This window comes from Phaethon lepturus, unplaced genomic scaffold (genome assembly GCF_000687285.1).
Source record: "Phaethon lepturus isolate BGI_N335 unplaced genomic scaffold, ASM68728v1 scaffold20407, whole genome shotgun sequence".
Classification (NCBI taxonomy): Eukaryota; Metazoa; Chordata; class Aves; order Phaethontiformes; family Phaethontidae; genus Phaethon; species Phaethon lepturus.
The window spans coordinates 682-22,375 of record NW_010552761.1 but is presented as its reverse complement, the minus strand read 5'-3'; the positions used below and the strand labels follow the sequence as shown (position 1 = coordinate 22,375).

At 44.9% G+C, this 21,694-nt stretch overlaps 1 protein-coding gene across 1 annotated transcript in view; it reads right to left on the bottom strand.

Moving 5' to 3' along the window:
• ABCA5 (ATP-binding cassette, sub-family A (ABC1), member 5) overlaps positions 1–19,322 on the bottom strand; it is a 27,451-nt gene extending 8,129 nt beyond the window's left edge. Inside the window, exons 1-23 of the mRNA XM_010291328.1 lie at positions 19,218–19,322; positions 18,286–18,490; positions 16,980–17,138; positions 16,659–16,756; positions 15,811–16,040; positions 14,200–14,341; positions 13,261–13,449; positions 12,748–12,895; positions 11,801–11,969; positions 10,185–10,243; positions 9,519–9,629; positions 8,919–9,094; positions 8,369–8,488; positions 7,429–7,567; positions 7,194–7,284; positions 6,837–6,976; positions 5,054–5,173; positions 3,834–4,035; positions 3,424–3,593; positions 2,461–2,594; positions 1,387–1,524; positions 613–726; positions 81–251 (exon numbers count right to left, since the gene is read on the bottom strand). Of these exons, the coding sequence (XP_010289630.1) occupies positions 81–251; positions 613–726; positions 1,387–1,524; positions 2,461–2,594; positions 3,424–3,593; positions 3,834–4,035; positions 5,054–5,173; positions 6,837–6,976; positions 7,194–7,284; positions 7,429–7,567; positions 8,369–8,488; positions 8,919–9,094; positions 9,519–9,629; positions 10,185–10,243; positions 11,801–11,969; positions 12,748–12,895; positions 13,261–13,449; positions 14,200–14,341; positions 15,811–16,040; positions 16,659–16,756; positions 16,980–17,138; positions 18,286–18,490; positions 19,218–19,322 (3,330 nt within the window). The remainder of the gene's footprint in view (positions 1–80; positions 252–612; positions 727–1,386; positions 1,525–2,460; positions 2,595–3,423; positions 3,594–3,833; positions 4,036–5,053; positions 5,174–6,836; positions 6,977–7,193; positions 7,285–7,428; positions 7,568–8,368; positions 8,489–8,918; positions 9,095–9,518; positions 9,630–10,184; positions 10,244–11,800; positions 11,970–12,747; positions 12,896–13,260; positions 13,450–14,199; positions 14,342–15,810; positions 16,041–16,658; positions 16,757–16,979; positions 17,139–18,285; positions 18,491–19,217) is intronic.
• Positions 19,323–21,694: the final 2,372 nt, after the last annotated feature.

The window sequence follows — 21,694 nt, the reverse complement described above, 5'->3', positions numbered from 1 at the left end:
CCTACTAAAAATAAACACTTGTGGAAAATAACACAACCATCTCACATCCCCACGTGCGCTCCGGTCCCCACCGCGCTCACCACAGCAAGGAACTTGCCCACGTAGAAATAAACGCCGTAGTGAAAGGCGAAGAGGCTGCCTATCATCAGCACGAGGATGGAGAAAAACAGTGGGAGGTCAACCACAGCTTGCCCAGTCCAGTAAGCGGAGGGATAAAGCCCCGCTATTTTCAGCTGCGTGTACGCTTTGATCTGCAAGAAGGAAAGCAAGCGCAGCATTAATTAAGTGTCAGTCAAAATTAACACGATGTTTGTGTGCCTTGGTGTACGAGCAGGATCTTGTTTTCCCCTGATACGCTGCTTTTACGCTGACGTGCATCAGTGTGTTACCCAGTTACTGCTGATCTTAGCTGCCAAAGAAGCAAAAAGTATTTCCACAGAAAGAAAGAGAGCTTTTCCCAAATCTGCTCTGTCCCAGGCAGCAAACAGCAGCCACATCCATACTGCCTCTCATGGCAAAAGATGCTATTTAAAACACTTTTTAAGATTTCCCTCAAAATCCCAAGGTTTTTAAGTTCTCCTGCAGTTTACGAATCCGCATCTGGGAGTTTACCTTATGGTTTTCTGCATTGTCCATGGCAAAATAGGGTGGCATTCCAGTAATAATGATTCCCAGTAACACAGCTTCAAAATAGATCTCCAGTCTGAAAATTGTGTCTGGTAGATTCTGAAATACAAATCAGATTTCCTCAATACCAAAAAAGACATGCGCGACGAAAAAAAAAAGCAGTTAGAATCGGCACATGACAGTAAATGCCAAAACATATATTCTGTGTAGCTCAAGGTCATCTGAGCTGCAGCATGAAGAAAAATAGCTATGGAAGTTTTTGGGGTATTTATGAGGGTGCCTAATAAACTCCTAAAGCATTTCTCTCCTGCAGCAGGTCCTCTCCTCTGCTCAAGGCCACCCCAGCTCTGCAGAGGAGGCAGCAGACCTCCAGCATCCCTGCATCCCGCCCCCAGAGGAGCGGGCAACCTGTAAGAAACCCCTTCCAAATTCCCAACGGGACATCCTCTTTCCCAGCTCCTTTCTCCGCCGCTTGCACGTGCTGCGGAACGAAACCCCGGCACCGTTTGAGTCCTCTTCGATTCCGCCAAGGTCCGTACCACCACGGACTCGCTCCACCGGCTTTTGGCTGCTGGGGCCGCATCCTTCCCCACAGCACCCTACAGAGCGTGGCCCTCGGTGCCGCAGACAGTCCCGACCGGCTCCTGCCGCCGCTCACGTCGTGCCGTTGCGCTCCCCCCTCGCCCCAGGGACGCTTCGGCACCCGCCCCGTGCTCAAGGGTGACTTTTGCCCCCGCTGCGGCCACGGGCGCTGCTCACCTGCACGAAGGGGTTGCTCCAGGTCTGAATGCTCTCCGTCACGTTCAGATGGCGCAGAAGTAGATTGCTGACAATGTTCATCAAAACCGGCAGGGAATGCACCATGGTACTGTTGAACACGACCGTGAAAACGTAGTTCTGGGAAGGAAAGCGTTTGCTACGTTAACTCTTCTGCACGAAGGGTAATACCCTGGGAGGGCTCTCCTAGGAGCTTAATTCAACCTAAACATTGGGAAAAATCTTTGCATACTGGAGTGTGCGTTGCGGGAAGCTCTGGGCTGCTCAGGGTGGTTACAACACATCACCTAATTCAGGAAAACAGCCATGCTCCTAGAGAACAAGTTATTTGGAATAAATTCCCAGACTGTTTTATGCAACTGTGATGCTATGACAAATGATGCTCCAGACAATTACAGCCTGAAAAACAAAACACACAACGACCCGCACTCGTCTGTTCATGCTAATGCCTTTAAAAACCAGACAGGCAAAAATTAACATTCGCTAAGGGCCGCACTGTCATGTTAATATTAACAGTTTGCAATGAATAAAAACGGGAACAAGAGACAGAGCTGGCATATTGCAAAGCAGTTCCTTTGTTGGAGATTAAATACGACCCTGATGTTCAAATCTTTCTGACAATCCTTCAGTGACCATATTGAAATGAATCTTACAATCCAAGAAACTCATTTTTCTTTACACATGACAGCACCATGGAATTATACTTCTGTCACGTTGTATAATTCAGCCAGTGCAAGTAAAAAAAAAATAAAATTCCTATGCCAGGTCTCTGTGAAGTAAAATATTTCTTTTGGCTTTTTGTACCCTTGTGGGGAAGAAAGGGGGATGGAAGTTTTATTAGCCTACCATAATTATCATTACGGAAGAACATTTATTTTGATAATATTTCCATTCTGTTAATACAAGTCCTCCTTCCCGGCCTCCTGCATAAGCAATATTATACTATATTATTTGATTATATGACTCAATATGTGCCTCTCAGGCAAGAGTACAACAAACTAACCAGCTACTCTGTCCGCTCTTTGGGATATGACCGAGCTGGTCTGTCCGTCTTACCTGCCTGGATTCAAGGTCAAACACGTTTAAAGCTGCACTGTGAGGGGCAGCTGAGACGTAATCACTGTCATTGAACATCTCCAAGAGTATGTTCATGCTCCCAAGAGAGTGGACAATGTCATCAATATCCGATTCTGGTGTAAGACAGAGGAAACAAGGTGATTACTCTTCACCACCTTGGAGTATTTGACACAAAATTATTGCTGCATTTTCTCAGTGATATAATCCTCTGACGAAAGATCACTGTTTCTTTACACACGCCCACCAAAAAGAGTCCTTTGCTATTTTGAACAACATAATGTTTTTATTCTGGCTTCTCACTCAACAGCTTCCAAAGAATTCAAGAAATTTTTTTGTTTATATTCTCCAATTTGTGCAAGTCAAATGCAGCAGTGGGGAAGCAGAGCTGCCAGCGAGCACCATCAGGATACTCAGAAGTTCCAGTTGAACAGAGAATTAGCTAAGAGAGCAGGAAACTGGCGGCACTGTGATACACAGTCTGGAGAAACGAAGCTGTATTAAGCTCAGATTCCCAACAGCTCCAACAGACACTCGTTTCTATTGCCCGGAGCGCTGCTACATGCTTTTAAAACACCCTAAGTCAAAATAAAAAGGAATTTTCCAAAATGTGTTGTACCAGGATTTTAATGTTGACGTAGCTAAGCGTCTCCCTACCCAGCTCCTTCACACAGGTCATCTTTCTGTCTCAAGACATAGCGAGCACAAGGCTACCTGAGACGGGAGGAGGAGGAGGAAGATCTCTGAACCAAACCCTACGGCACGAAGGATACTCACTCTCTACCATTGCTGCGTACTTGCAAACTCTTCACTTGGGCTACTTGCAAGGAAAAACTTTGTCCCTAACCCCAAAAGTAGCACACACCATCCCTCCCCACCATGTGAAATGCTAAAGAGTGAGGGGGAGACAGGAGCTGCCCCCGCGGAGCATCTCTGCTCTCCTACCTGTGGAGTTCTGCAGTAGGAGACGACTCCTGTACTTGTGATTGTCCTCTCTGGGCTTCAGCAAGTACAAATCTGGGGAAAGTTTGATAGCAGCTACAGAATTTTTGATGATGTGGTGTATGAAAAACAGCAAAATCTGAACTACAAGAAAAATCAGAAAAAGCAACAACCTGAAAGAAATAAAAGTTTTGGTTTTATTAAAACTCATCGAAAGACAACCCAGTTCATGTGCATGTTATTAAAACAACATCTCCTTCGCCCCCCAAAAAAAGCATCTATGCAACAGTAATGCTTGTTATTGTTGAAATGTAACTATGGGAAAGAAATTAATCGCATCCTGCTGTTTCTCTGCTACCATTCAAACAGATTTTGAGAATTTGGTATGTAAGTGAGAAAGCCCCAACACTTACATAACTCTCACGCATTTATTTTCCCGCTTGAGACTGAGGAAGTGAACTTTTGCTATGGTGGAAACCTGCTTCTTCCAGAGGGCTGTATGGCTCATGGCTGGCGCCTTCGTCTCCGAGAGCATCAGGAGGCTCTGCTCCATGTCGTCAAGGGATTTTGTATCCATGTCGTCCTGCACTTGCTGGGAATTGAACACGCTATAATCTGAAAAAGGAGGAGTAGAACTCTACAGATTTCATGCTCTGTCAAAGCTTCGCAGTTTGAAACGGCGGGGCTGGAGAAAGCTGGGTGGCCACCGATTCCTTCCCCTCACTATTGCAGAAACCATCTCATCCCCGTCTCTCAACTTAACCCCAAGCTCAATGACACCGATCTGCCCCAACGCCCCGAATCGCCCGCACAGCAGACGCTTAAGGCAGACGATACGACTTTCTGCCTCTCCGAAGGTGCACCTTGCCCCGGTTTCATGCTGTTAGCCTGTGTATGCATCTGTATGATTCAGTACCAGCACACTCAGCTGTTAAACCCTCTCGTACACATGCAAAAGCGTTGCGGAGCAGGATAGTTTACTAGTCTGTATCACAAAGAAAGCTCTAAAAAGATTAAGATAGCTTAAACTGTTTAAAGTTGACATCAAAAGCAGAATTTAATTGTGGAGGAATAGTAAGCAGTCCTAATTTTCACTTGAATTGAAAGTCAGTTTAAAGGACAGGAAAAGAGACAAGTTCAGCTATTTCAGCCTTTAGTGCAGGCTAGTAATATTACTGTTCATGCAGAAGGTTGGAAATAAATTTTATGTTGTGCATTTAAAATTTCTTGAAAGTAAGCTCCATTAGAAAAATAAAGTGGATTTTCAAAAGCTTAGCCATAAGAAGTGCAACTGTAAAGCAAAGAATTTAGATGTAAGCAGACTGCATGAAAAATTAATTACTGAAGAGACAGCCAGCCAGCTAAATGGTTTTTCCCCGGATCCTCCCAGAATCTCTCCCCACCCAACTTGCTGCTTTTGTGTGTTTTTCATGTTAAATATTTCAAAAGCCTGGAACAATGTGAGAACGAAGGCACCCCGTGCTGCTCGGCACAGTGCTCTGCGAGATGATTTTTTATTCTCACCTCCGTAGCAAAACGGCTTCTAGCAGTGATGTGCCATGGGCAATTCTACACTACTTAAGACTAAATCAAATATGAAGGAAAAGAGGAAAACAGCTACGGTCCATCCCACCTGCTTGATCGATCTCTGCCTCAACTTCCAGCTTCAGATAGACATCCTCCAGCGTTGTCATGGAAACGCCATACGTGATAACGCCCAAATGGGAATGAGTGTCGAGGTCAGAAAACAAGCCTAGAGACAGAAGTGAAACGTATTGGTTGCTCCGAAACGGGATTACGTCGTCTCCCGAGAGATCTTCAAGCCCGTCAGAGGCATCCCTAAAGCCTTCTGCACGGTACTCTAGAAAGCAGGTAACTTGTAAATACGGTTGCTTAATTAGAAACACAGGTCATGGCTTGAGAACCAAGGTTGGGATAAGCTCCTTTTAGCCCAGAACTTCAGGCCCTGTGGCCAGCTATGGGAAAATGTGGCATCTCTTCAAACCACCTCAGCATCCTAAAGCTCCTGGGCTCTGAGCTGCCTCCCGGCTGGCTGCGACAGCCCCTCTCCTGGGCTCATCACCCCCAAGGACTGCGGGACAGCTCAACCTACCTTGATCCCTGCCCAGGCACAAAGGGATTTTACAAATTAAACTACTGAGTAATTTTTTATAAATTACATATAAATACCCAGATCTGTAAAGCCGGCTTAACTGGGCAGAAGATCCTAGACAGCCTGCATAGCTTGAAGACCAAAATGACGTTCAGAGTGAGAGCACTTATTAGCACTTTGGGATAAAAAAAAATGCTATTGAGCTCTTGACAGTCCTTTGAAGTGAAGGACGTGACAAAATGAGGAGCTTCAGAGCCAAGGTCGTAACGAAGGGAAACGCAAATGTGTAAAATGGGAAAAGCAACTGGACACCCAAAAATTCTCATCAGAGCTCTGTGATTTCTTCTGCCCCACTAGGGGCTGAGGCATATTCCTAACGTCGGCTTCTCCTTAAAATACTTCAGGGGAATTGGTTCAATCTTGCATAAAGACGCCTGTTTTTCAAAACTACACACAGTGGCTGCCAAAGGTGAAGCTAATAAATTATTAACTGGTTAAATGCAACTGGAGGGGAAAAAGCATTTATGAAATATTAGCTGCATTCACATCAGTATTAATCCTCCCTTCGCTTTCCACATAGCACAAGGGACATGCTGTTTCTTCCATTTTCTCCTGGGAGATGAGCAAGGAGCCTTGCATAGGACTGATCAGAAAATTGCTGCCATCTGGTGAAACCAACACATCTGTCCCCGCTCCCCAGCGAATTCTAAGGCAGAGACACAATGCTCTTGCGGCTCACAATGAAGGGAATCACAGAATCACTAAGGTTGGAAAAAGACCTTTAAGACCATCAAGTCCAACCATCAACCCAATGCCACCGTGCCCCGAAGTGCCACGTCTACAAGTTTTTTGAATGCCTCCAGTGACAGTGACTCCACCACCTCCCTGGGCAGCCTGTTCCAATGCCTGACCACTCCCTCCGTAAAGAAATTTGGACTTGGGGCTTTCTGGCTTCCCACCGGAGGCCAGCCCTGCTCATTACAACGCTCTGCAGCAAGACGATCCTTCTGCAGGTCAAGGGCGTTCTGGGGCAAAAGGGTCTCTTCACCCTTCTGCTAAGGGCATCTCCCCAGCACATGCTGCCGGGTACCCACATCCCTCCTAACACACCACAACCCCCTTGGAGGAGGCGACGAGGTCCTCCCTCACCCGAGAAAAAACCTCTCCGACTGAATACCAGCCAAACAACAAATACATATAAAAACACCGAAATGCAGAAGCAACAATTTACGGCTACAGCCTCGCTCGATGGATTTCTCTCCTGCCGCCGTTCAACCCTGCAGCACAACAAAAACATCAATACCTGCAAACTTGTCCATGTCCTTGAGCGGCAGGGTGTACACGAGCTGCTCATCGTTCTCCTGGATCAGGCTGGCTGCAGGTATGTGCTGTCTTATCAGCGAGGTTGTAGCTTCTGTGTTGCAATAGGCATCGATGTGCATACTAAGAAAATGCAAAAGAAACTGGGTTTTTAAAGCTTGCTTTTTTCCTTACACCTGCATCAGAACTAGCAGCCACCAGAGCACCTAACATCCAGTGTGAAGATGATAAAAAGATCTTTTTTGGGGGCAAGGGGTGCTATCTTACAAGTTTCAACAGAAAACAATAAAAAACAAAAGATACATGATGTCACGTAACAGGTATCACACAAAAAGTATACCTCAAGCGGTAGCCAATTCCCCATTTGCTTTTGAGAAAAAGAGAAGATCCAAGGCATTTTAGCATCCCTTGAGAAATCACAGCTTTACGATCTAGAAACAAACAAACAAACAAACAAACAAAATCAGAGGACTATCAATTTACTCCAAAACCCAAGCCTGTATTTCAAATAAAGGCATATACCATGGTTAGAGAAGCACCAATTTAGGTAGCCAGGCTATTGCGGCAGGACTCACCGGCGAGGATATCCGCCTCGTCCATGAAGTGGGTACTGAAAACGGTCACGCGATTCGCTTTTCTGTTTTTCAGGAGGTTCCAGACGATGTGCCGTGAACACGGATCCATACCCGCAGTTGGCTCATCCAAGAGTAAAACCTGTGTGTAAAAACAAGCGTTTGCAAATGGAAAGCGTATCCGTGCGCAAGGTGCTGACCTCAGGAAATCCCACCTAAGGAACAGATACCGGGCTTTTTGTCTGAAGCCTGCTAGTCAGTCCTCTAAAATGTATAGGAGACACCCGAGAGTAAGCAAGGCAGCTATCTGCACCACGCTTTGAATAAATGCATCTCCTGTTGTGACATATGGAAAAATCATATAGTAACTTAATGCCACAGTCCCTTTTATTCTGTTTCTAACATAATTACGTTTAGCTATGGATTCCCTCCCTCTATTAAGGGATGGTTAAATATACACACACGCTTTTAAAATCCCAGCGAACTGTCACGCACATCATTATTAAGTACAGATCTAAAAGCAGCCCCCATTCTTACAGGCCAGAAATAATAGATCTGTAATGCAGAAGAGCTCTCTGGCTCGGTCCCTGCTCCAAGTGCCTGGGTGGCTTTGCAAGGAAAGTCTCCTGACATTTTCGCTGCTGGGGGCTAAATGTTACCTGCCAGAAATGACACAGAACTTGTCACGCTATTTATTTCACAAAGAGATCAAATCCAGAGCTACTGCCATTACCTAAACCATTACCAACCTCGAGCATAAAGGTTGAGCTATTGAAGCTATTTTAATTGTTTAAACCATAAATGAAGAAAAAAAGAGCGACAGATGCTCCCAGTAACAATTTCTGCATCTTACACATTATATGCATTAGTTGGTGTTGACAAGAGACGTCAACCCTCAGGTGTATTAGTGACAGCAAGTCGGGAACGCCTCCACCACGCTCACCTTTGGGTTCCCAAGAACAGCAACTCCCACCGACAGCCGCCTTTTCTGCCCCCCGCTTAATTTTTTAGCTTGATTGTCTCTGATGGGCTGCATATCCAAATCCAACAACACCTTCTGCACCTTTAAAACGTAAGAAACACATTTTAATGTTAAAAAAAGACTATACATGTTTTTAAAACAGATTATTAAGACTAACATTCAAATTAACTCTTCTCAATTCACAGCGTATTCTATATCTGAACTGTGCAGTCCGCTAACGAATCTGTACATCCAAAGCAGGGTCTTAAGCTCCAGAAAACCTGAAGTTAAAAGGTGTCTATGCTTGAATACAAATGCTGGGATTTAAAATGTTTCATGAGCGTTTGTGTTTCCTAGGAAAAATTAACAGTTCATCTTTCTAAAAATATCTGTACCTCTATGTCTAATTGTACTGTAAAGTAATATTTCCCTGCAAACTTGTCTTAAAGAAATAGCTGTGCAGACTAAGTGTATTTCACCCTACAGGTTAAAAATGAACATGTAAGACAATATCTGTGTCCAGCTGACTTACCTCTTGTATCAAATCATTCTGAGGGATTCCTTTAATTGCAGCAAATATGGAGAGATTCTCCTCCACAGTTAGTATATCGAAGTGTATGTCGGACTGGGGGCACACCCCCGCTATTTGTCGCACTTCAAGCATTTCATCGATTTCAGAGACTTTGTGTCCGTAGACAGAGACAAACCCTAAAAAAACCCAAACAACAAAAACCCAGAGTCAATCAACTGGGAGGTTTTTTACAGCCAGAGAGCGGGCTAACATGGATGTGAATCTAGAGTGGACTCTTCCAGACGTTATTCAGAGAAGAATTTGCTGCACCCTGAAATAACAACAAAGGTGAACAGCTTTGGTTTTCAAAAGAAGGGTACTTAAATCTCACAGAATCACAGAATCATTAAGGTTGGAAAAGACCTTTAAGATCATCAAGTCCAGCCATCAACCCAACACCACCATGCCCACTAAACCATGCCCCGAAGTGCCACGTCTACACGTTTTTTGAACGCCTCCAGTGATGGTGACTCCACCACCTCCCTGGGCAGCCTGTGCCAATGCTTGACCACTCCAATCTAAACCTCCCCTGGGGTATGTCCTAACAGCGGAGAAGCTCACCGTCCGTCGGTGGACACAGCCCGCAAAGGATGTTCATCAGCGTTGTCTTCCCGGTCCCGCTGTGCCCAAGCAGAGCCGTGATCTGACCTTCATAGATGTCAAAGGATAAATCTGGTTCCCGAGGCAGGCGCAAGAGAAAGCGGAGATGTTAGCGATGTGCTCGTGGCACCTGGTGCCGGCTCCTACTGCAGAGGTAAATTCAAATACCGACATATGGGGTATGCATTTACGTGCTGCTGAAGGGACGCCTTACCTCCACAGCCTGGCGTGGCCCGGGACGGCTGGGGCTGGGGCAGTCCCGGCACTGGCTGCGGGGTGGCCACGTTTAAAAGCCACATGGAGAAACGAGATGGCAAGATCAGGGAGATGGGGCAGGGAAGATCATATCACTAGTGACATGAGCGGAGGAGGAATAACGGGGACAATGTCAGCTGGCTTTATTTAGGGATGGAAGGGCTCCTCTTTTTGGGGTACCACTTTAAAGAAGATTACTGCCAAAGCGGTGAGAGAAGACACACACACAATCACATCTGGCATTCATGCTCCAAGGTCCCACCCCACTAAAAGAAACCAAAAAGCCCGAACTGAAACACAAAAGACCACTCAACAATTCAGCTATTGCTCCTCTGCATCTGCTAAGCAGCTAAAAAGCTCAAACGTTCTTACTTCTGAGAGCCTCCACAGTTTCCCCCTTTTTCCTGAATGTTTTCTGAACACAGCTGATTCTGAAAGAAGACAGGTCATTTTATAAACTATTTTAGGATCTTTATGTGTTATTTTGAATGTCGGCAACAGTCACAAGACAACCATGCTGAAGTGGGACTAGACATGTTAAAGACCCGTAGAGGCAAGTCAAGAGACAGGTCATCTTGTTGCAGAACTTGGTCCGTCTCCACCCTGGTATCAGAAAGTTTTTTCTCGTCACCTTCTAAGGTATTTTCTATGATGACAGAGTGAATTGTTTCAAATCTCTGTTTCTTTCTCATGGTAGAACAACGCACTAGAGGTTTCCCAAGCTAGAAAAGGGCACAGCTACTCCCCAGTAAATTCACAATACAACAGAAGACTCAACAGATAGGATATGGAAAATAGGTATTAGTACACCAGACTCCAAAGATGTGATTACTGACAGCTCTTGATCAAAATTAGGCAAAAGCAAGCAGGTATCTTTCTCTCCAAGAAAAGTAAGAACCTTCCTTCCAGCCCCACTGTTTTTCAAAATGAAAAAAAACAGTTTATCTGAAGGCACCATGTGTAGGGTGGGTTTTGGAAGACTGGCCACCCTGAAAATGGGGATGGGGAGTGGATTACAGGTGTGAATAGCGGGGAGGAGAACTGTGTATGAAAGAAAACAAAACCTGTACAAGAAAGATGACAAGATAGTATGAAAGTGATGGGGAGCTGGTGGAGGGATGCTATGGAAAGAGTCCAAGGTGGATGAATAATGCGAAAACAGCCACAATGTTCTCATGTGAGCATCAGGATCGAAACTGGACCCTTCAACCTATGGCAGATGCCCAAAATTGACGCGGATATCATGGACAGGACAAGAGTTCTTCTGGTCACTATGCTCAAATATTGACTTGGAGCAGTGAAGACACAGGGTTCCTCAACTCACATCAGGGCATGCCGTTGGAAAGTGATGGAAACAAGGACTAAAAGGAAGATACTGAAAATAATATCGGAGACACACCAAAAATACATGACAGTCCAGATGCAAGACAACAGGTGACACAAAATGCAACGTGGAAGATGAGAGCATGGACATCTATTTTTCAGTTTTACCCTCTAAGATACGGCAGCTGGGTAACACCACCACAAAGTTCTCCTCTGGTCTATGGAGGACACAACAGCCTTCACACAAACCTAGAATTCAGCTTTTTCTCCTCAAATGTGTTACCAGAAACTAAACCCTCCCAGAAGAGTAGGCGTTTCAACATCTGCAACCGCTTACGCCTCTCGTGGCCTCAGAGAAACTGAGGGAATGGAAAACCGTTCAGTTTTGAGAGGACTCCAACTGAAGGAATACAATCCACAAACAAACCCCTTCTTTAAGCCCAGTGATTTATCCTTGGAGAGCGTCCATGTCGTCAATGATGGGGCTTCACCGCAAATGGAAACGAGCCGTGCTCTGTGTGTGTGTGTGGAGGACTCTCTGCAATGCATACCATATGCTATTTGAATCCAACAGTTGGAGAAACAAGAGCGATTTTCAAATTGCACATTAAATATCAGGGACCCAGGTGGGCTAAACTGCTTGTGGGACAGGGCAGGAATCGTACCTGATGGCTTCTTTCCCCTGAAATTCGGAAGGCACAGGTTCAACTATCTCACTGAAACTTAAACTGCCGTTGACGCTGCTCTCGTACAACTCCTTGTAATTTTTTCTGTGCTTTGACCAAAACGAGGGCTTCATAAAGAAAAATGGCGTGCGGCGTAGTCCAAACTCCCCTGGATAGTAAAGGGAAAAATTTCTTAATGGTAACTGCTGGTATTCCTTGCCTTTTGGGTTTTAGCTCTAAAAGCCATGAGCTACCCTGCTAAAAGTTCAGGAGCCAGCCCACACCTCCATTCTGGAGGGGTTTCATCAGCCAACTCTACATTATCTGCTTTTAAGCCACGGTTCCCATCAACACTGCTAGCAGGTTCCAGTTTTGCCAAGTATTTAAATATATGTGCAAATCTCTTTCTAAGCAAGAGAAACGCCCAGTGCTGAAAGAACGGTCACTTAAACGCAGGCAACATAAAGACAGAGAGATCAGCGGCAAGCGGAGCTGAAGGGCTTAACCAGGCATTAGTCGCAAGATTAACAACTTCATTCTGCATTTCATGTCAAACTACTGCTGTCACAGGGAAAGGCCTGGAACAGGCAGAGCAGGCTTTAATTTTCAACCCCGTAAGAGCAAACTGCAAAGGCTGAGGCACTAGTTAACCCAGTAAGGAAGCTTTTCCTCTAGGAAAAAGGGAAACAGAGTTTAGCTGGCATACATAAAGGCCATTAACTCTAAACGTGCTAACAGCCCTCCTCCCATCTCATGGTTTTAGTGGCATATAAATTATTTCAGCCGAAAGTATTCTGAGTCACGGCGTAAAATGCATTTGTAAACAGCAGCATCTCCCTTCTCCACAGCTGAAATGCAACCAGAAATGGCACGAGCCCTGGGGGGCTCGGGACTTGGGGAACTGGTGATGCCAGCACAGTTCAGGCTAATTTTTCTCATGAACATACCTGGGATAACCTGATCAAGGTAGACAGCCACAAGCAGATAAAATATGCTATCCAGCACCAATAAAATAAGAGAGATAAAGAGTGGGTAAGGACCGTGATTTAGATTTGAGAATGTTGCACCATTTTCATAATCTTCTAGATGCATGACCTGCCAACAAACATGGACAGAGGGAGATGTTACCAGCACTGTACCAGCCCGGAAAGACACCACAGCACAGTGCAAAACAGCAATGGAAAAAAAAAAAAAAAAAAAAAAGAAGAAGAGAAGAAAAAGTGACTGAGATCACAGCAATGAACACAAAGAAGAGCAGCTGCTTGATGATGCACTGCCTTTTACTTTTTAATTTACAATTAAATTGCTATGGGAAGGTATCAAAATAGGCATTTCCCCCCCCCCCACCAGTTTATAAAAAAAAAAAAATTTAAGAATACCTACAGCAAAACCAATCTGAAAACAGTGCAAGACAAATGAGGGCAATGAGGCTGCAATCTGAGGAGTAGAAAGTTATTTACCTGGGCGACACCAGTCAAGAAGCTGCACTGACACAAGGGGCTGAGAATCCACACGAAAGACTTGGGGAAATCTTCCAGCAGGACAATATTAAGGCCCACAAAACCAAAAGCCAGCGTCGCCAAGAACTCCACTATACCCACATGTTTTGATTTTTTAAATAGAGGTGTCAGCATAAGCGCAAAGAAAACCTGAGAACAGATTAAAATAAAAAATGGTAAGAAGTTATTAAAAAAATAATAATACAAGGTATTGAAAAACTAAAGCAAAAAGACCACAGCTTCACGTTTTCCTCTGAAAATCCAACCACTGTCCTGGTACAGTCGCTCCAGCATTCACCCACGTCCCACCCTTCCCTGACAAACAGTCTGTCGGAGGGAGCTTCCCAAAGACGCCAGGCGACAAAGAGGAGTAAAAAAATTACAAAAGAAAAATAAGGAGCCGTACGGCTGCGTATGCGTATACACCCTGCTTAGCACAGCTTCTGTAAACAGCAGTCAACAAATAGCTATTTCTGCATTGGTTGCTTATGCACTCAGACAAGCAATTTGCTGTATAAATTAATTCTCTGACCCTTAATTAGGGTTTTAACCTTATGCCATATAGGAACAGCAAATGTTTAGAAAAGGGCATGGTTTTGGACTTCAAAATGGTGCTGCACAGACTGTTTTCAGCTCAAAGCCAGATGATTATAAACTCAGGTACTTCAGTAAGGAAAGCTATTTCTCACAGTGACGGCCGAGAGCCGTACAGGATCCCAAACCAGCGCAGCCCCAGGGAAGGGGATGGGGACAGGTAAGATACCCACCACCGTTCGGTCCTACAGAAGCTACGTTTGTTCCAGATGCTTTAAGCAGAAAGAACAAGATCAGCTGGGAAAGAAAAACACTCATCTGAACAGGGATGGGATAGCTGAATTGAACCAGTCCAGGAATACTTACTGAAGAGATTCCATACAGGAAAAAAAGGAGAAATATCACAAAGGCACTGCTCTGGGGAAAGAGGGAAGAGGCGGTTGCAATCACTGCCATAAGAATGGACATGACAAAAATCAGACTCATGTAGAGCAGCACCCAGGAAAGCCTAGGAGCGAAAGGGGAAAAAAAGAACAGAAACCAGTCAATGAATTCCAAGCTTGAATTATTCACCCACAAAAATAGCTAAAACTACCATTCTTTAGTATTCCAGACAGCTGCACCAGAGAACAGGCTTGCAACAAAACAAGTGCCCCCAGATAAAGAGAGCTCTTGTAAACATCCCTGTAATTGTTCTAAGCATTAGAGCACAAACATCAATACCCACAGCATCAAAATGATACACAATTAGATGATTCATTATATTTTTTTTTTCCCCCCTAACTTACATAATTAATCCCCTGGTATAACTAAAATAGGGAAACTGAGTAGTAGGTTTCAATAATTAAAGAAATTCTATTTAAAATTTAATACACTAGTCATTCCAGTAGCTGGGCAGGGTAATAAAATCCTTTCCTTTTCAAAAGCAGAGCTGCAAGTCTGTGAGCAACTCTAACCTCGGGAAACAAGGGCGGTTTGTGTACAGCTAGTAAAAAAAATGACACCTTTTCCTCACAAACAAGTTCCTGAGTTATTTTCAGCGGTCGACCGAAGCTGTACTACCGGTGTGCCTTTGCAGATCGCTCCCATTTCACATGGGAAAAGTAAAACTATTTTCTCCACAGCAGAGATGCTCAGTGCTGACGTGCGAGGGGCGGGTGGGGACAGCGGACAACGCTGCGGGCGAAGGACTCGGCAAGATTCGTCACCAAGGACGACAAATGGAACAAACGAGCAGAACTAACTGTCAAAAAAAGAGCTCGGGTGCAGAAATAAAACAAAAGCAACTAGAAAAATATAACCCAGACAACCCCAGCTGGCTGTTACAGTGCAGCAGCGAAAGATGCTAAAACACCGTCGGCTACTGCGGCAAAGCTAAACCCGTTTTTCTCTCTGCAACTGTCAACGACTTCAAATTAGTACCACCTCTCGTTTGGGAAAAACACCCAGACCACAAACAACATTATATTGCACAGGACAATTTCCACCACGGTAAGGAAACGAATTAAAACCTGTTGCTGAGACTGCTCTGTCAGGTTAGAATTACAGAGCAAGATTCATTTAGTTATGCGTCGGGCAAACTGCTGCTAAGCTCTGGAGAGAGGCTACAGGTTACCTATTGAGCCTCCAGAAAAGGAGGTACTGAGCCAAAAATATTCAAAACCAATAAAAATCAAACTAAATAAAAATCTCACACATCATCACATTTAACCCCTCTAAGTCTGGCATAACTTTACATGCATAAATGTAAAATGGTATTAAAATATTCCTATTTTCATGATACTGCAAGTATCGCTGCATCAGATTTTACAGTGCATCTCACTTTTAGGCTGTTTTCAGTTAATCAGACTGAAAGGAACTACAAAATTGGAGGATGGGATAGAGGAGTTCTTCCTAGAAAGTGTTATTTTTTAAATATTTCTTGCTATATTTTGTCTTTCTTTTATAAAGAAGGGGTTATACCAAACACTCACATACCAAAAGGCAGTGTCGTGAAGTCCCAGTATTTTTAAGAACTCCTTCAACTTCCTCTCCTTTTCTGCCACAATATGAATTGCCAGATAATATCCAAACGGTGAGAAAGCGATCACTAGGTAAATTAAAATGATTGCACGAGGAAAATTATCTATTTCCACCACTGCAGCCTCTCCCATGACCACTGCTCTCGTCAGCTCCAGTTGTTCCCAAACCGACTGATTCGTCTTCAGCTAGAAGGAGAAGAACGAAGAGTTATTTCTGCATCACTCCTGATGTTACATCCCCGGCAGCGGCCCCGGCTCCGCCCAGTCTTAGGGAGAGATCCGGGGACCCCCAAACCTCGCTGATCCCAAATCCCGGTCCAAAAGCATGGAAATCGAACACCTGAACACCTGGAGATAAAATGAACAATTCTGCAATTCCCATCAGCTAAAAAGACAAGACTCGCTCTCACGGCGAGCGGCATGACGGGAGAGAAAGACAGAGGAGGGCACCGCTGACAACAGAACAGCAAGGCAAATTCTGCAGCCCCTTTTGGTACAGCATCTTAAATAGGATTTGGGGTGAGCACCGTCAAGCCTTCGCGTTTTGACGGCTGCTGCGATGTACGGTGCGGGCTTGTTTGGACGCAAAAGACAAACGTCTGCGTTATTCAACCGGACGAGAACACTGCTGTACAAAATATGGCAAAACACACACAGAATACGCTGCCGGCTCATAGGACTCAAGCTGATTTTTGATGTGGCATTTTACACAATTAACGGACGACATCACAAAAACAGTCAGAGCCAGGGAAGTCCAGGGATTTGAACCTCCTCGGTTTTGTTACGTTATTTTTTCAGATTTACCTGTATAATTGCGGCATCGATGCAGGCTTGCAGAGCTGTAAATCCCGAGCTCCAGTACATTACCGATTCACACCCTTTCCGCAGGTTGGAGCAACTGGCTGCAGAATAAAACAAGGCATTTTAAAATGCGAAAAGCTGGAGGTACAGCCGTCCTATCCCTAACGTAAAGATGCTGCAACTTGAGGTGACCCCTCATTTATGAGGGTGGTGGAAAAAACTTCCAAAACCCCAGTATATGCAACATCAGGCCAAAAAAGAAAAAGAGGGAATGATTTTTCAGTTTATCTCCTTACGGATAAATACAAAAGCATGTACATTTACCTCTCGATTCCATATAAATGGAAGACATAGCGACCGAATCGGGAAACCTCAGCTGGTAGGACATGGCATCGTTGAACACTACACCCACAAAGTTTGACGGTTTGAAGGCACTGGCTTCTTGCAGCTCCTCTTCGCTTAAATACTCCTCTGTGATGATGCCTGCAAGATAGAAGAAATTATCATGTCAATTTAGGTATCGGCACAGCAGGAAGAAAAAACGTGCAACACTTTTAAAAGAAGTGCCATGCCAATAACGAATGATTTATTTGGGTTTAGATGCATACAAGGCTGTATTTTTGTCCTAGTAAAGGAAGTATTTTCCTGAACAGAAACCTGCAGCAGTGTGGCTCAGTGGCAGGGTGGGCAATTCAAATTTACCCCCAAGTCTTCCCCTTTTTCCCCCATTTTTTGCTGCTCCAAGAGCTTCTGTGCCCCAATCCTCTGCCAGCTACCCGACAGCTTATTCTCCAGCACCAGCGCTTTTAAGAAGGGCGGATGAAACCAGTGCAAAGGGCTAAATATATGAAAACATGGTATTTTGCCAGTGACTTCAGCAGAGGACGGGAGGAAGATGGGCTGCGAAGGTGGGAAGCGGGACCGTTTGCTCGAAGCAGCCGAGGGCACCGTAAGGGAAATGCAGATGCGGGGCTGGGCTGTTCCTCAGCAGCACCTTTGAAGCATGCACACCGCAAGGAAGAGAATCAAGGACATCAAACTAAAAATACATCAGAGTCGTTTTGGAGAGATAAATTCCCACTGGATGTGTCAGCCGTGCAAGCAAAGCACTTAAAAAAAAAGTTGGGGGGGAGAAAAATTTCTTTCAGAAGGTGACACAGTGTTAACAGGAATTGCCATTAAAAAAAAAACCAAAACATTTAAAATGTTGCTTTGATAGTAACAACAGACTAGAAAACATGACCTAATATATCTGCAGGACAGTAGCATCTCCTGAATTTGCCCCAGGATGTCACAGGACAAGTACTAATTAGCCCTAGAGCTGTTCAGGGGCTTTTTGTACTTTGCATTTGGGTCCTCCAAAAACCTTTCCTGCAGCCACACAACACTGGTTGGCTGCAACAGCAGAACACAAACCGCTTTGAGACAGTCGTGCCAGTACATTTGCCAACCAAGCAAAAAAAAAAAACCCAAACACCTCAACGAAAAAAACCCCTCTTTCACAGTCTGTTCTCTATCTGCGATGGAAAAGAAATGGGTTTTTTCTGTCAGCAGCAGCAACAGTGAGCTCCCCCTTCAAACGCAAGCGCGAGATATACTGAGGAAAACAAAACGCTTTGTTTCCGAATACCATCTTCGAAGTTATCAAAAGCCACTTTCTTCATGATTTCTCGCGCCATTCGGGTTGGCGGTGTGTATCCGATGACAAAATTCACCAGCATGGAGGTATCCAGAGTGCCGAGGTTGGTGTTGGCGACCTCGCCGTATTTCCTATGCGGATGCATCATGCTCATCAGAATTAGCCAAAACAAGAAAAAGAGTGGGAAAAGGATCTCCTGTGCAGAGAAAGAAAGAAATATGAAAACTTCGCAAGTTTTCGTAGAAGCGAGACTTTCCAAAAGTTGATCCCAGTGACACGAAGCTCAAAGGAGGGACTGGGAGTTCAATCACTTAACTGCAGAGTTCTCTGCACGTTCTCAATGCAAGAGCAATTTTAATGCCACATCCTTCTCTGGCACCGAAGCAGGGTTTTAATCGCATGCTTTGGTAAGCTAAGAAGCCATTTTAAGGTACAAAGGGATAATTCTACATGCTTTACGTATCAGCAAACTTACGCTATTTGGCAAGCAGCAAAACACAACCACGAACCATTAAACAAGTCTAGCCAAGCACTGTACTGTCTCTTCTTCACCTCAGAACGAACCTTCAAGTATGATACACATCACCTATGTGCAGGGCTAAACTGTTAGAGGAGATAAAAATCTTCTGGAGAGGCTTAATCCCACTATACTGCTCAGTTATGGGTGCAGTATTTTTTTAAAATGCACTAAGTTTGCACTATTTATTCACGGATATTTTCTGGATAATGCCGTACACATTAGGATACATTTTCAATGAAAGGATCACAATACCTTCTGAAAAAGCTTATTTCAAACCAAAATTCAGAGGAGACCGTGAAGCTTCAGAGACATGAATGACTGAGCACTGCCTCCGACTCAGGAGCCACTGAAATGCAAAGTAACTGCAGAAACGAAGACAGCAGTAAACAAGCACTCCGCTCACCTGAACGCTGCTTTTTTTAGTCCTACACTTAATAAGACAGTTCTTGAAGAGAAGAGCTCTGGTTTGCCTCCATACTCCGACTTCTCTTGGAGTCGTTGGTGCCATTTTTCAAGACTAGTTTAAGAAAAACAAAAAACCACAACAAAACCCAAATCTGTATTACATGACAAAATAATTCAAAAAGCAACAGCCAGGCATTTTGCAAATGTTTGTAAAGTTGCAGCACTCGGTATCTCATATTTTTATATTTCCAGATGCATTGTTCTTCCTGTTTTCTGTATTTTAAAGGCCTTCCCACCTCTACGCTCGATGCCCGTGACGTGAAGGAATCGGTAGCGCTCGCCCACAGTGAAACCTGGGCTGGGAGAGGCCTCGCGCGGGACGCCGTCCGCCCGACGGCGGGACCAGCTCTCCGCAAACTCGCAAGACGCGAGCTAACCTGGGCTTCTGCTCCCTGCGCCTCAGGTAGATCACAAACCAAAGCACTTGGAGCACAACTCCAGTCTCCATCGCGCGGGCTGAGGGCGGCCAGCCAGACCCACACGTGCGAAAGCGAGAGCCATCTCACCCCAGGCAAAGTGTTCAATTTCGAAAAAAACACCCCTTCCCATTCTGGAGCATGATCCAACATCACTTATTTTCCTTTTCATTGTTTTTTACCTTTTCATTAGGCCAGCTGCACAGCACAGTAGCGCTGAGCATAATCTTTTGGAAAAATAAAAATCATTAAAAAACCTAAAAATGCTCTTCCAGGAGACAGCGCCCCGTTCCACCACGACGTACCTGGTGGGGGACACCAGGTTTTTATCCCCGGCTTAGCCACCACCTTGCTGTTCAGGAGACACTGGTCAATCTACATCTCTCTCCGTTTCCTCACCTGTGAAGGTGAAATATAACGGTGAGCTGCCCAGCAGAGACGGCACGAGAAGTAGCGCAGGTCCTCACACCACCACCCCTTCCAGCGCCCCGGCTGCTCCGGCCACGAGTCCCACCCGCAGCAACGCCCACGACTGAGTCATTCCTCAACATTTCAGCCAAAACACAGTGCAGATTTTAAGAATTTATCCACATCCCAGGTTTCACAGCTACCAACACTTATTCAAAAAGCGGACTGCTGTCTTTGGCACATTCAGAGCAGCTCTGCGGCAGGACCCGGTTCATCCATTATCTGTTAGACAACACATGGCTCAAGCTTCCTTCCCCAGCTGTATTTTAATATGGAAATCTATTTTTGGAACACAGACATCATCTAACTAAAGAAACACAGGAGGTTGCTCGGATGCCAGCACCACTGCTACGAGCCGAGCTCGAAGAACTTCAACTACACCAAGTGCTCATAGACAGCCAGCTCCACCACAGCCTGCGCTTCTCGCGGCGCAGGAGGGAAGAGAGGAGGGGAAAGGCGTCCGCCGGGTGTCGGGGTCCTCCGTGGGGCAGTGACCCCCAGCAGGCACAGGCAGCATGAGGACCTGCGGGAGACACAGCTGCACATCACCGAGAGCGAAGCCTCGGGGACAGATCCCGCCTAGAGCCTGGAGCGCTTCCCATACAAGCCCATTGAATCTACTCCGAAAAGAAAACAATTTTTTTTTCCTTTGCTTAAAAACAAAAAAACAAAATATGCCACAAAACACTTAAACATTAACCTATGCTAATAACAAATTCTTGCAGTAAAAATGCATACAACTCCGGATGTTTTCAAGCAAGAAATGCTTCAACATGATGGCAGAGCATTTTAAAAATTATGAAGAGCAGCAGCTATTGCTTACAGGTGGTAAAAAGAAACATGCTTCTCCCCTCTGCTGACAGCACGCCCTGATGAGTGCTTGGACTTCTACTGTTTGCCTTCCGGAGCAGATTTTGAGAGCGCTTACAAGAGAAGCGGCTCCAGCAAGGTCCTTGCTGAACGCTACACGACCGCATTAAAAGCAGCAACTCCTTCCATCCGTCACACTCCTCTATTTTACTGAAATCCAGAAAATGGGCAAAGCTGATTCAATCAGATGCAATCGCTACTGCCAGTTACTGTTTCTTTAATTATTTTCTATCCAGTTATTAAAAAAACCCCACACTCTCAGTAACACTTCCACATCTTCACTGGAACACTTCCACGCTTTCATTTACATCACCTACGTTGGCGGAAAGGGCATTTTAAGCATGTTAATTAATTTCTTGATATTACACCTGCCATCTCCACATAAGCTGATGAAGCTACATGACACGCAATTAAGAATACCGAAGAAGTATCACATGAATGGTGAAAAATTGTATCTGGGCAAAAAAACCCAAACCTTCATAGAAGCTCCATATGAGGAAAACAAACACGTAGGCTGAACAGAAAAAGAAGCTGCCAAGACATTTATTTGAATAATACTGGACAAAATGAAAATAACTCTCGACCTGCAGAAGCCCCTCACAATTTAGCCACTCCGTTATGATCTTGTACTGACAGAACTGGCTGAAACACAGCGACTTGT